At 33.0% G+C, this 12,399-nt stretch overlaps 1 protein-coding gene across 1 annotated transcript; it reads left to right on the top strand.

The window, feature by feature from the left end:
• The first annotated feature begins 2,562 nt into the window (after positions 1-2,562).
• nAChRbeta1 (nicotinic acetylcholine receptor beta1) lies at positions 2,563-9,162 on the top strand. Its single transcript, XM_034324203.2, has 5 exons — positions 2,563-3,034; positions 3,103-3,239; positions 3,438-3,592; positions 3,684-4,728; positions 5,186-9,162. The coding sequence occupies exons 1-5, from the start codon at positions 2,977-2,979 to the stop codon at positions 5,348-5,350; spliced, it is 1,560 nt and encodes a 519-aa protein (XP_034180094.1). The 5' UTR covers positions 2,563-2,976; the 3' UTR covers positions 5,351-9,162.
• Positions 9,163-12,399: the final 3,237 nt, after the last annotated feature.

Below are 12,399 nucleotides of genomic sequence, written 5' to 3'. Positions count from 1 at the left end.
TCACGGTGGCGAAGCTGTGTCTGCAGAAACACACGCAGAACACGTGCGTAATGGAATTCAGCAGGATAGGAGTACGCCGTTATTACATACCAAGTCTCCTAACGGAAACAATTTCGACAGACAATTTCTATTCGAGATTAGCGTAGGCAAGTGTCCTTGTGTTATGCGAATAAGTCGAATCTGCTGATATCAGCATGAATGAACGCAGACAACGTAAACATATAGAAACTATGGTAAATTAACAATCAGGAGAAAATAGAAAAAATTACATCTCTTTCCCAGTAATTAGAGAAGAAATTGAATTGCTATAGTAAAATTTGAAAATTTTATTTTAATCTTCACTAACTAATTAGAATTTTATGTAAAACTAATTAAATCTAATGCAATCAAAGTAATGGAGATACTCTATTTACAGTAGAATTTCGAACTAATAAAACAAATTTTAAATTCAACAAAAATGATCTATCAAAGAAATTAACATTATCCAATAATAGTGATTATTTTAATGAAATATTATTCTGTCAAGAATGACTTACCATTATACAAATATAATTACTTACACTGGAACTACTTCTGCATTGTTTGCATTCAACTTGTTTGAACAGTATAATGGGAAGTTAGTTTTCATTAGCACATACGAAGATTCATTATGGACATATGGTACGTAAATTAACTCAAAATCTCATACACCAGAATCCTATCTCGAATTATAATCCAAAGAGATTGTATCTTGAATTTTTCTTGTATAAAACATTTGAACCATTGATCAAATAATAACAGTGACTGATATAATTAACAATACGTGCTCTCTGAGATTAGGAAAATTTACTTGTCGTACCAGAGAGGCCAGAAGCTCTGTAGTTAATTGAAGACCACCAGTACAACCGAATCTGGATCAATAGATAAACGATATTCAATTAGACAAAGGAGATAAATGTTAACAAGCTTCTGATTTCATCTTTGATATCTTTGTGTTCTACATACCCTACTGTCCATGATTTAATTAAATAGAAAGCGAATAAATATTGCCTGGTTGAACAAAGGAACCTCTGAGCTCTGCATTTATAAAATGTTTCCCTTTCTTTGCAAAGATGTACATTGATTTTATTGGGAATAAAGAATTACACAATCAGAGCGATGGTGCGGATAGAACCTAATAAAACTCACGAAATAGCGGTTCGAAGAGAGTTTGCAATGACAAAGGGGGAAAAGCTCTACTTTCTCTCGTAATTTCCATACATCAATAAAGAAAATATCGCGAGCCACGATCGATGGATATTTTTGGAGGAATGCTTTGATAGCTCAAATATCTTTAGTGTTTGCAATATTTTAATGAAAAATATATTTATTGCAAAATAATTATCATATGGATATTATATATTCACATAATTATTAGTCCTTTAATGGTCTAAGAAAAATGTTTATTGATTAACTAATTAATTACTATGGCTAGTCTTATTAAAGCATTAACACTTTGACTGTCACAGTTGAAATTCTAATTATTAAGAGCAAAAATAGTCAATTTATAAATTCAACTATACAATTTGTTATTATAATCCAAAATTTATCTTCTCTTTTTATTTATCAATTGTATGCTACAGAGAATTTGAGTTGTCGGTCACCAGTGTCTCTTGTAACAGTCAAAGTCTTGAGTAAACCTGTTCCTCTCATTTCACGTTCGATCTGAGTTTGTTAATCAAGAGCTAGCTGTTTCGAAATAGCCTATAATTGCGTCTGTAATAGTATTCAGTAGTACAATGTGGAAACTTTGTCGATCATGGGGTCGCATTAAACGTAGAATGCAGGTAATGTCACGGTAATTAGTTCAACGGCTCTTAGAATCCGAAAGGGAATAGTAACAGTAATAAATAATTGAGAATACGACCTGCTGGTTTTAGAAGTTTGTTCGTTCCAACATTTTAATATTAATTAGTAACAATTATGACATTTACTCGAAGCGAATTGTTATTAAACAGAAACTCTAGGAATTTATCGAATTTAATTGTATAAAGGTAACGTTTAAAGGTGAAATATTCTTCACTGAGCTAAATATAATTATATAAATTTGCAAATTAAAACTGGAAATAGAAATACAACATTTTTACATGATTTAACGTTTAAAAGTATCTTTGAAATTAATTGTTTTAGTCTATTTACAAGTAGAATGTAATTTTATGTTGATACATTGAATTTATATTTTTTTGAATACGTTAAGATTATTTAATTAATTTTATTCATATTAAGGATCAGTTATAAAATGATTCGCGATACTAACACAGAGTGCAGCAGTGCACAGCTACAGTTCAATCCTGTACAAGTCGATAAATATATTCAATTTTGAAACTAATATTCAAGAAACTACAACCAAAATCGAAATTAGCAACACAAATTTTTAAATTAATACAGGAAGATTCTTTTCCAATTTTACGGAAAATTCTACATTTGAAAAATTTTGTAATAACAGACCAATCTATAGGGACAACTAGAACAAATTCTAAAAAAAGCAATTCAATTAAAATTCCACCCTGAAAACTCCGCAACAGCCACCCCCAAGTTGTCCAGAAACCCTCGATAAAGTAGATCAACAGATCCACCTAGAAACGAAGCAGACTGCGCATCTGTGGAAGGCATAGTTCGTGAGCAACCCTGCCCAGACCATCCCCTAAAACGGTGTTCCTCGTGTCGCACCCTAATCATCAAGTTCGAGCATCACCCATTGCTTCGACCGAACACGAACATCTCGTAAACGATTAGAAGAAAGATTGAACGAATAAGGGACATACTTTGTGAAGAATAAATAAGGTCGAGTGAAAGGATTGTTAATTAATAAGACGATCATGGAACAGGGTGTGTATCGATGGATCGGGCGGCAAGAAAGGAAATGCATTTACTGGCGAGCGTCTGCGTGCTCATATTGATCTGTGGCGGTGGCTGTGGAGTGTCTACGGGTGGGACACCTGAAGAAACCTGTCAAAAATGCATCTTTGTTTGCGACTCACGCGTTACATCCTAATCTCCGCGGTATTTTGCATCGGTAAGATACTAACGCGATATTCTAAAAGGACAGTGAATACATTCGCGATATTCTATGGACCTTTTCAGGTCTCTGTTCCGAGGATGAGGAGAGGTTGGTGCGAGATCTGTTCAGAGGGTACAATAAACTCATCAGACCTGTGCAGAATATGACGGAGAAGGTGCACGTGAATTTTGGACTCGCTTTTGTCCAGCTAATCAACGTGGTGAGATACCTGATTCATCTTTGTTTTAGGAAACAGTTTGTTCAAATTAGGGTGTGGAGGGAAACTTATACAACTTGTTCAGAGCTTTCTGAATGAACAGTAAAAGATTTGATGCTGATTCATTAAATTTTGAAAAGAAAAAACCCATTGGCATCATTTGGAAATAGATTTCTAAATAATATAAGTTATATATTTCAGAATGAAAAGAATCAGATTATGAAGTCGAACGTGTGGCTGAGATTCACCTGGACGGATTATCAATTGCAATGGGACGAAGCAGACTATGGAGGAATAGGAGTCCTTAGGTTACCACCGGATAAAGTATGGAAACCGGATATAGTACTGTTTAACAAGTACGTACATATAGCTGTACTTATGTTTCCTAAGCGAGATAATAATTTACTACTAATAATGATATGATAATATAATAATCGTACTTACCAGCGCTGACGGCAATTACGAGGTACGGTACAAGAGCAACGTCCTGATCTATCCACACGGCGAAGTGCTTTGGGTGCCTCCGGCAATCTACCAGAGTTCCTGTACCATCGACGTGACGTACTTCCCCTTCGACCAACAGACCTGCATCATGAAGTTCGGATCGTGGACATTCAACGGGGACCAAGTATCTCTGGCTCTGTACAACAACAAGAATTTCGTCGACCTGTCAGATTATTGGAAAAGTGGCACCTGGGACATCATAAACGTCCCGGCATACTTGAACATCTACAAAGGTGAATTCCCAACGGAAACTGACATCACCTTCTACATCATCATCAGACGCAAGACACTGTTCTACACGGTGAATCTGATCCTTCCCACGGTTCTAATCTCGTTCCTCTGCGTGCTGGTCTTTTATCTTCCCGCGGAGGCTGGCGAGAAAGTGACCCTTGGTATCAGCATTCTTCTGTCGCTGGTTGTCTTCCTGTTGCTCGTCAGCAAGATTTTACCACCCACATCTCTGGTACTTCCGTTGATCGCTAAGTATCTCCTGTTCACCTTCATCATGAACACTGTCAGCATCCTGGTGACCGTGATCATCATCAACTGGAACTTCCGTGGTCCTAGAACACACAGAATGCCACAATTGATTAGAAAGATATTCCTCAAGTGTCTGCCGACTATACTGCTGATGAGAAGACCGAAGAAGACCCGTCTCAGGTGGATGATGGAAATTCCAAACGTCACATTGCCGACTTCTACATATTCTGGCAGCCCCACAGAGCTACCTAAACATCTGCCAACATCGTTGACCAAGCCGAAGATGGAGATGATGGAATTGTCCGATCTTCATCATCCGAATTGTAACATCAGTAGAAAGGTTCATCATACCACCAGTGGGTCTAGTGCAGCTGGTGGTGAAGGTTTGACTGACAGAAGAGGATCTGAGAGCTCGGACTCTGTACTACTTAGCCCTGAGGCTAGCAAGGCTACCGAGGCTGTTGAATTCATTGCTGAACATTTGAGAAACGAGGATTTGTACATACAGGTGAGAATTTGTTAATTTGTTCTATTTAGAGTGGAGAGTTAGGAAATTAACATATCAAGTATCATAGTAGTCATAGGTGACTGATGCTTCAAGTTTAATGTAATTTGATGATTAAAATACATTTTTATACCAGTAATGTAGAGGAGTAATTTAAAAGCTTAAACTTGAAAATTAATTATGATTGTAATTATTCCAAATATGACTTTCATTTTCTAATTCAAATTTTTCACTTGTTATCTTATAGGATTAATATGGAATTTTTTGAAATGATGATTAAGAAACTTTTTAATCAGCAATTATTGTTCACAGACCAGCCATATGATTATAATAATTATTATTTCATTTTGAACGTGGCAGATACTAATTAATTTTGATAATTGCTCACGATTTACACCTCGTATTCAAATGACACGTTTGATTATAATTTGTTATTTTAATAATATTAATAATGTTTCAGACAAGAGAGGATTGGAAATACGTAGCGATGGTAATCGATCGACTGCAGCTTTACATTTTCTTCATCGTGACAACTGCGGGTACCATCGGGATCCTGATGGACGCGCCTCATATTTTCGAGTACGTGGACCAGGATCGTATAATAGAGATCTATCGTGGCAAATAATTCCATCACAATCGTCGCCATAATTTACGTTCGATTTAATTCTATCATTTTTATAACAATCAAACGCTTAACGCAACATCAATTTAAAAACATTGAATTTCGTAAACGTTACTTCACATTAAGAATTATTCATTTGTGGACAATCGTTTATTCAAAAACTTCCATAAAACATTTAAATAAGTCTTTTATGATAGCTTAATATTATTCATTCGTTTCTTCCAATTAAAATAATATTTCCTTTCATTTTCTTTTACCAAACAGAGAAGAGCCATGAATTAATCATGAAAGTCAAAAAAAACGCTCAGAATTCCATCGATATTTTATAAGAACCAATCTTTCTATCGAAGAAAGATTATCAACGATAAAAAAATAGACAAATCGTGTTCACGAATTTGCCAAGGAACGAAGTTCAATGCGTCAGAGCGTATTAATTAGACTAATTAAATTGAACGTTAGAACATTATTAATTTATTAAATTCCAATTTCTACTATATTATATTATATCACGTAATGTTCAGTAATTTTTGAGAAAAAAAAATGTCGACGAAAAGCGACAGGCATGGGTTCCCAAATATTTTAATTATTGTTAGAATTAATCATTGATTGTCTTCCTTGGAAATCTTCATCACGAGCATGCTGAAGTGAGTGCGGATTAAAGTCAACGTTAAAAATGATTTAACGTTTCATTGATATTGGTCATTCTTAGATTGAGCAATCGTTTAATCGGGATTAAGGATAAACATAGAGCGTTAGACATCAAATGATTTTGATATCAATACCGTTGCCGTTCTATTATAACCTGGCAGGACTCGTGTATGATAACTTATCGCGATGCAACATCGAAGGGTCGTGATTGGATTTTTCTACCCCATCTCGATCATCTATCCTCGGTTAGTTTGGGAAAAATTAGAACAATTTAATTCTAATTAATTTAACCATATTTAACGCTATCCGACTCGATTGTCTTCTAAGCACAAACCTAATTAAATTCAATTACAGCTAAAAATTTATAAATCAATTTAAGAAAGACTTGCATACGTTTTTCATTTGCAAATTGAAAATTGGATAAAATATTTTTGGTCATCTAATTTTTCCCAAATTTCTCGGTTCCTCAAACTTGAAAAGGAATTCCAAACAGAATCGTGAAACCTGCTAACGACACTGCAGAAGCGCACATTAGAAGCACAATGTCACGGCCCTGCGTACTTAATCGTTATACATTATATAGGAAAAAAAAAGATAAGGAACTGTGTATCGTGCGTCTTACACACACACACACATACACGAACATACACACATATACACACACACAAAGTAAATATGATATTCACGCAACATGTATATTGTACAGATGATTGTTGAAACGGTCATGTTTTCTCTAATAGAAAGTTTGCTCCATTTGCGAAGAATATTTAATGGTTGTCGAAAAAAAAAAAAATAATAATAATAATAACGAACGTTGATTTTTCTCATGAGTATTGCCTACAGTTGTGCCTCGCGATATCAGCCCGATTGTTACATGTGATGTTAATGTATGTTATAACACGTATACGAGCCACGATTTTATTTCGCGAAACTGCAAAAGCGCAGCAAACACTCAAAAGTCACGCTCAACATCGATTTTCTTTTCTGAAATTGATATCTCATTTTATATCGATACATTGCATTGCACTAGAAGAGATACTTTAATCATTTGCGATTATGTTGATTAGACAATTAATTAGCAATTTGTATAAAAATTTTAAAGACTATGAATGGTAACTTTGCTTTTGAAATTATTATAATTAAAAATAATTTCAATTACTTAATTAAAAATAATTTGAATCAGTAGAATACACTTGTGATACAAAATCGCAAATGATTAAAATAATAATTGCATGTCATTTTGATAATTTTATACTTAACGATGAAAATGTAAAAACCTGAATTTCAAACACTCTGAATCTCTACTAATGTACGAAACGTGTTTGACGGAAAGGTTCAGGTGAAACACAAAGCACGAACTATATAAAAAATGAACTAAAAAAGAAACGAAAAATTCATCGTTAAACGCGATTTGTTGTCCTCGATGCTTGTATGGAAAATTGATGTGCATGAGTATCGCTCGTGGGTTCGAATTAAGACAGAGTGACACGTGTCTTCCTTGAACGAGATACAATAACTAGAATTTAGTCCCCGAGAATGATGTAATTAGATGATGCTTATTAATTTCTATACATTTTACTTCCATATATTTTATAGCGTTGTTCACTCGTGAATGTGAGAAGGGAATGCCTGTGTATGAGAATCACAATGAGACGATTTTAAAATGCCATTTTATGCGCCACGTGCAATTGAGGATGTCAGTTCGATAATTATCATTTTTTCTTTTAATTAACACGTTGACTACCATAAGTGGGTGACACTTGAATTTCCATAGGTAATCCATCGCCTATATTATTAAAATACTTTGACTCATCAAATTAGTGATAATCATATTAGATAATTGAAAATAAAATAGATAAAAATATTAATTAATACAATTTTCATTAGCTTCAGAGTGGCAGTGAACGTGTTAAAGAACGTTTGCTCAAATTCTCCATATTGCAGGGTATTTTGAAAAAAAAAAAAAAAAATGAATCAAAATTTCTTGATACAATGAAAAACTTTTAACAACTGGCATCTTCGATTAACCCTAGAATATTAACGCAAGCAATTTTCACGTCCTTTACCTTTTTTATCCTTTTTCGAGAAGTATTAAACATCTGATTCGACGATAATCGTTTAAGTTTTAACAATGTAACAAATATTATATATAGATATATATATACATTTATAATTATTATAAATGATAGTAATAATAAATGCGACTGTTAAAAAACACGTGAATATTAAATATTCTAGGGTTAATGTTACTTTTACAGTATATTATAGTATATAACAATTAGAAAGTCAACGACAACATTGTCATATATTATTTATTAAATTCTTTATCAATTACGAAGGTTTCGTTATTATTTTATTTGACTGAGATTCTCTCATTGATTCTCACGTACAGATATCGAAAGCTTGTTTCTATTTTAGCTGTAAACGTAGTTAACAAATTCAAATCGAATAAGTTAGATCGTTTTATCAGCGTTACAACAATCAAACGAACGTGTTGAAAAATTGTCGCACAAACAAGCGTGAATAACGCCAGTCGATGGAAAGCTTTAATGAATCACTGATTTCTTCCACTTGAACAATTACAGAAACGTTACATCACTGAATTTCAACACTTAATCGCTTTTATTCAGAATTTCATCCTGACTTTATACTTTAAAGCAGAGTGGGCCATTATTTACGATAATTAATAATATTTTATTTGAATGATCTTCGAATAAAAAATTATTTATTATTCGTAAATAGACCTAGTTCTATTTTAAAATACCTCATAACTAATCTATTCTAATACTTTCTGTCGAATTATGTATTATCGAAAATTGTAAAACATTAATATTGCCAAATGATTAAAAATGATGAACAATCATTGTAGAAAAAATTTTTGGAAAAGATATTCAATGATGAACGTTCAAAAGAAGGGAAAAAGAAGAAAATTGTTAAATTTCAAACGAAACTATGGTTGAATCTACTAGAGAAAAGGATGATCGTACTAGCGAATGTACATTAGCTAATGATTACGTAAATACGAAAGAAGGAAGAAAATATGAAATATGAAATATTGTTGAGCCGAACATTTGTACTTTATTATGCATGAGAAATGCTGCGAATATGTTCATGCGATGAAAAAAAAAATTGATTTCTCATTAATAGACGTAATGTTAAGATAGATTTATAGGTAGTTCTTTTTACAAGGAAATAAAGATTATTAAATGAATCCAGCTTTTATATGATCCCATATCCTTAAAAAATAATAATAATAATAATTTTACTAAATGTTAGACTGTTGCAAGTTCCACTATTTAAATAATAAAACAAATATTTCTTTCTCAATAACAGTATGGAGAAAGAATAAAACGGAAGACGTTTATTTTCATCTCATTTATTTCAACAATTTCATAATAACGTAATAATGTTTAATAATATTACAATGCGGCGATTATGTGCTCACCAGTTAACAGGGATTTTTATATCGATCAACGTTTTTCTGCCTCGAAAAAGAGCCCAGCGTAGAAATATAACAAATTTATTATTATTATATTTAATATTATCATTATCATTCTTATTCTTACTTGTATTATTACATATTATTATTAGTGTATTTTTATTATTACCTTATTTAACGTTTCTTCAATATGAATTTACTATTTATCAGGCCAGGCTGTTGTCGAGGCATAATTTTTTTTTTTTTTTTTTTTTTAAAGTCAAGTGAGATCGAGGGTGAGTCAGTTCAATTGCATCGTCCCACCAGGGTCTAACGAAAAAGGGAGTGTATCTTTCTTTGATCTCTTCTTTTCTTTTTTTCATTGAATATTTTCTTTTCTCCCTCCATAGTCTTGCAAGGTAACGCAAATTTTGTTTTTGTTTCTCGGTTTATCTTTATCTATCTCTCTTGCACACTTTTTTTTAAATCGTTCTCACTCTCCTCGTCTCACGTTCATTCTTTCTTTCTCTCTCTCTCTCTCTCTCTCTCTCCCTCTCACACATTCAGGCTCGAAATATCTCTTTAATCCATCGTGTTAAATAGACTCGCACGTGTGTAATTTAATTAGCTTCGCAAACGACTTCGACGACTGGTGTAACGGTGGACAATAAAGAGACGATCATTCGTTTTAAAATAGATCATTAGGGAAGAGAAGGAGCATAGGTAGAGAAGAAATAGATCGTGCGTTCGCACATCATCGATCACTTTGTCGCTAACAAAACACCGTCTCGAACCTCGTGTGTATTAAAATCACCTCGCCTGTACCGTTTAACCCTTTCCGTATTACATCTCTGTATCATTTAAACTTCCCGGCACAGAGAATTATTTCGAAGAACGATCAAGTTATTTAGCATCCTCGATTTCGTTTTTCATTTCTTTAGTTTAAAGAGCAAAATGATCTCGATTAAAGTTCGAGCCTAACTTTTTCTCTAGTTGACTACGTTGCTTTGAATCACCCCTATGATTACTGCTCGAAGTAATTAACTACGTCTCTATTGATTACAGGCTAGCTTTAATATTCAATTATTCGATTATTGATTCATTTAGTTTAGTTCTTTCTCGGTGTGTATTACGAATATGGCGTTTAGCATTCAATATTTTAAATATGTGTAGATTATATTTAATGGTACACCCTTAATAGTTCGTTTTTTTTTATATATATATGTATATATATATATATAGTTTTCTCCCTTTTTTTGAATTTAGATCTTACACCTCTTCCCTTTTCACCTTTCCTTTGTTGTTTATTCCCAAGCGCGTATATGCTTGTTCTTTATTATTTCTTTTAAGAAGATGATTCTTCTTAAAGGAAAACAGAGGGAGATTTCTCATGGTGAGAGAGCACGAGAATTTTTCAAAGTCGATCTCTTTTGTTCGTCGAAACGAAGGGAACGAGAGTTGCCTACCGGAAATGATCGCGGAGTTGGTGAACCGTTTATTTTTCACGTATTATATCGTACTACAAACGTTTTCTCATTGTAAAAATTCATTTTAAATTCAGTTGGCTGTGACGCGTTTTTCTTCTTTTATTTAGTTTATTTTTAGCTAACTCTTTCTCCTTTCGGTACGCTTTTGTTCGGAGTTTCACCTGATACTTTTCCTCGTTAGGTACAGCGGAGTCTGGGTCACTCGAGACCCAAGCTTACAAAACGTATACGAGGATATTAACCTAAAGTTAAATGTATCATTTTTAAACGAAAGGGTTTCTTATATTGCAAGAATAATTTTCATTGGAACAGTGTAAAATTAAATTAAAATTGGGGCTCTCTCCAGGGTCCGCCGTTTGAGAGTTAAAAGTTCCAGTGAAACTCTTGACAACTGTCAAGCACTATCACCGTTTTCGTCGCTCAACAATGTTTACTAGCAAAAGTTTCAACATTATTCACCAATAATAAATTCAAATGAAATAGTTGAAAGAATCGTATAAATTCGATAATTTGCTGAAAAGATTATTGGAAGGATGCAAATGTTTAATACTTTAATGATAAAAATGAATTAAACTCCTCCTGAAGTTAACAAAATCTTTTCTTATGGTTTTGTATAGAACTACCAGCCAAAACAGGACTACTTCGTTCAAAATTATTTCATATGACAAATAATTAAAATAATTACTCATTCGTATTTTAAAAAGTATCCAGGACCTAAAGAGATATTCTGTGTATTGGTTTCATTTTTTAGAATTCTTTTTGGATTATTTCAATAATTAGGTTCAAATATTAATTAACATCCTTCCAATAATCCATAGCAGGACTCCCAATACAAAATGATACATAATTATAGCTAGATCTATTTGCATCGAGTCCATCAAACACCTTAATTATTTAGAACGAATCACTTAAACACACACAGTCTCGATCTAATAATGTACAACAGGTGTCTGCCTCCGTCAGTCGCCAGTCTCTCTCTCTGATTAGCCCCATCTCTAATTAAGCGCGAGTTAATTACATGTTAAAGATAGCTACAAATTTGGCACTTGAACATTGCGTGTCTCCGCTAATCTTTAGTTTTAATCTAAATTCCGAATTCACCGCTGCCATGAACATTCATGACAGTGTTTGTATCGCAAAACACCACCAATCATCTTCATTTTTCCTGATTTTCTGTGATATTCCAGATGGATTATAAACAATGAGGGTTGTGTCTAGGGGGGCTGATTGTTAGCGATGGAAAATTTAATATTTTTGTTAATTTTTCAACTAATTTGATTATTGTAAAACGGAGAATCACTTTGATGCGTATTTGAAGTCAAAAATTCTTGATAAATTAGAAACTAGAAGATTTAATAAAAATTGGAAGTCTTGAAAATTTTAGAAAATGCTTAAATATCTAAATAACTTCTTTAAATCAAATTTCAGGACAACATTTGTCAAGATAAATATATCAATAATTAAAAAATGAAACACTTTTCAAAAAGAGATTATTTTTC

This window comes from Osmia lignaria, chromosome 7 (genome assembly GCF_051020975.1).
Source record: "Osmia lignaria lignaria isolate PbOS001 chromosome 7, iyOsmLign1, whole genome shotgun sequence".
Taxonomy (NCBI): Eukaryota; Metazoa; Arthropoda; class Insecta; order Hymenoptera; family Megachilidae; genus Osmia; species Osmia lignaria.
This window is presented reverse-complemented; position numbering and strand designations above follow the sequence as displayed.

Coding starts and splice junctions, on each gene's coding strand:
- nAChRbeta1 (XM_034324203.2), top strand. CDS start 2,977: ATGCATCTTTGTTTGCGACTCACGCGTTACATCCTAATCTCCGCGGTA. Junction 3,240..3,437: donor TTGTCCAGCTAATCAACGTG/GTGAGATACCTG, acceptor TATATATTTCAG/AATGAAAAGAATCAGATTAT. Junction 4,729..5,185: donor ACGAGGATTTGTACATACAG/GTGAGAATTTGT, acceptor ATAATGTTTCAG/ACAAGAGAGGATTGGAAATA.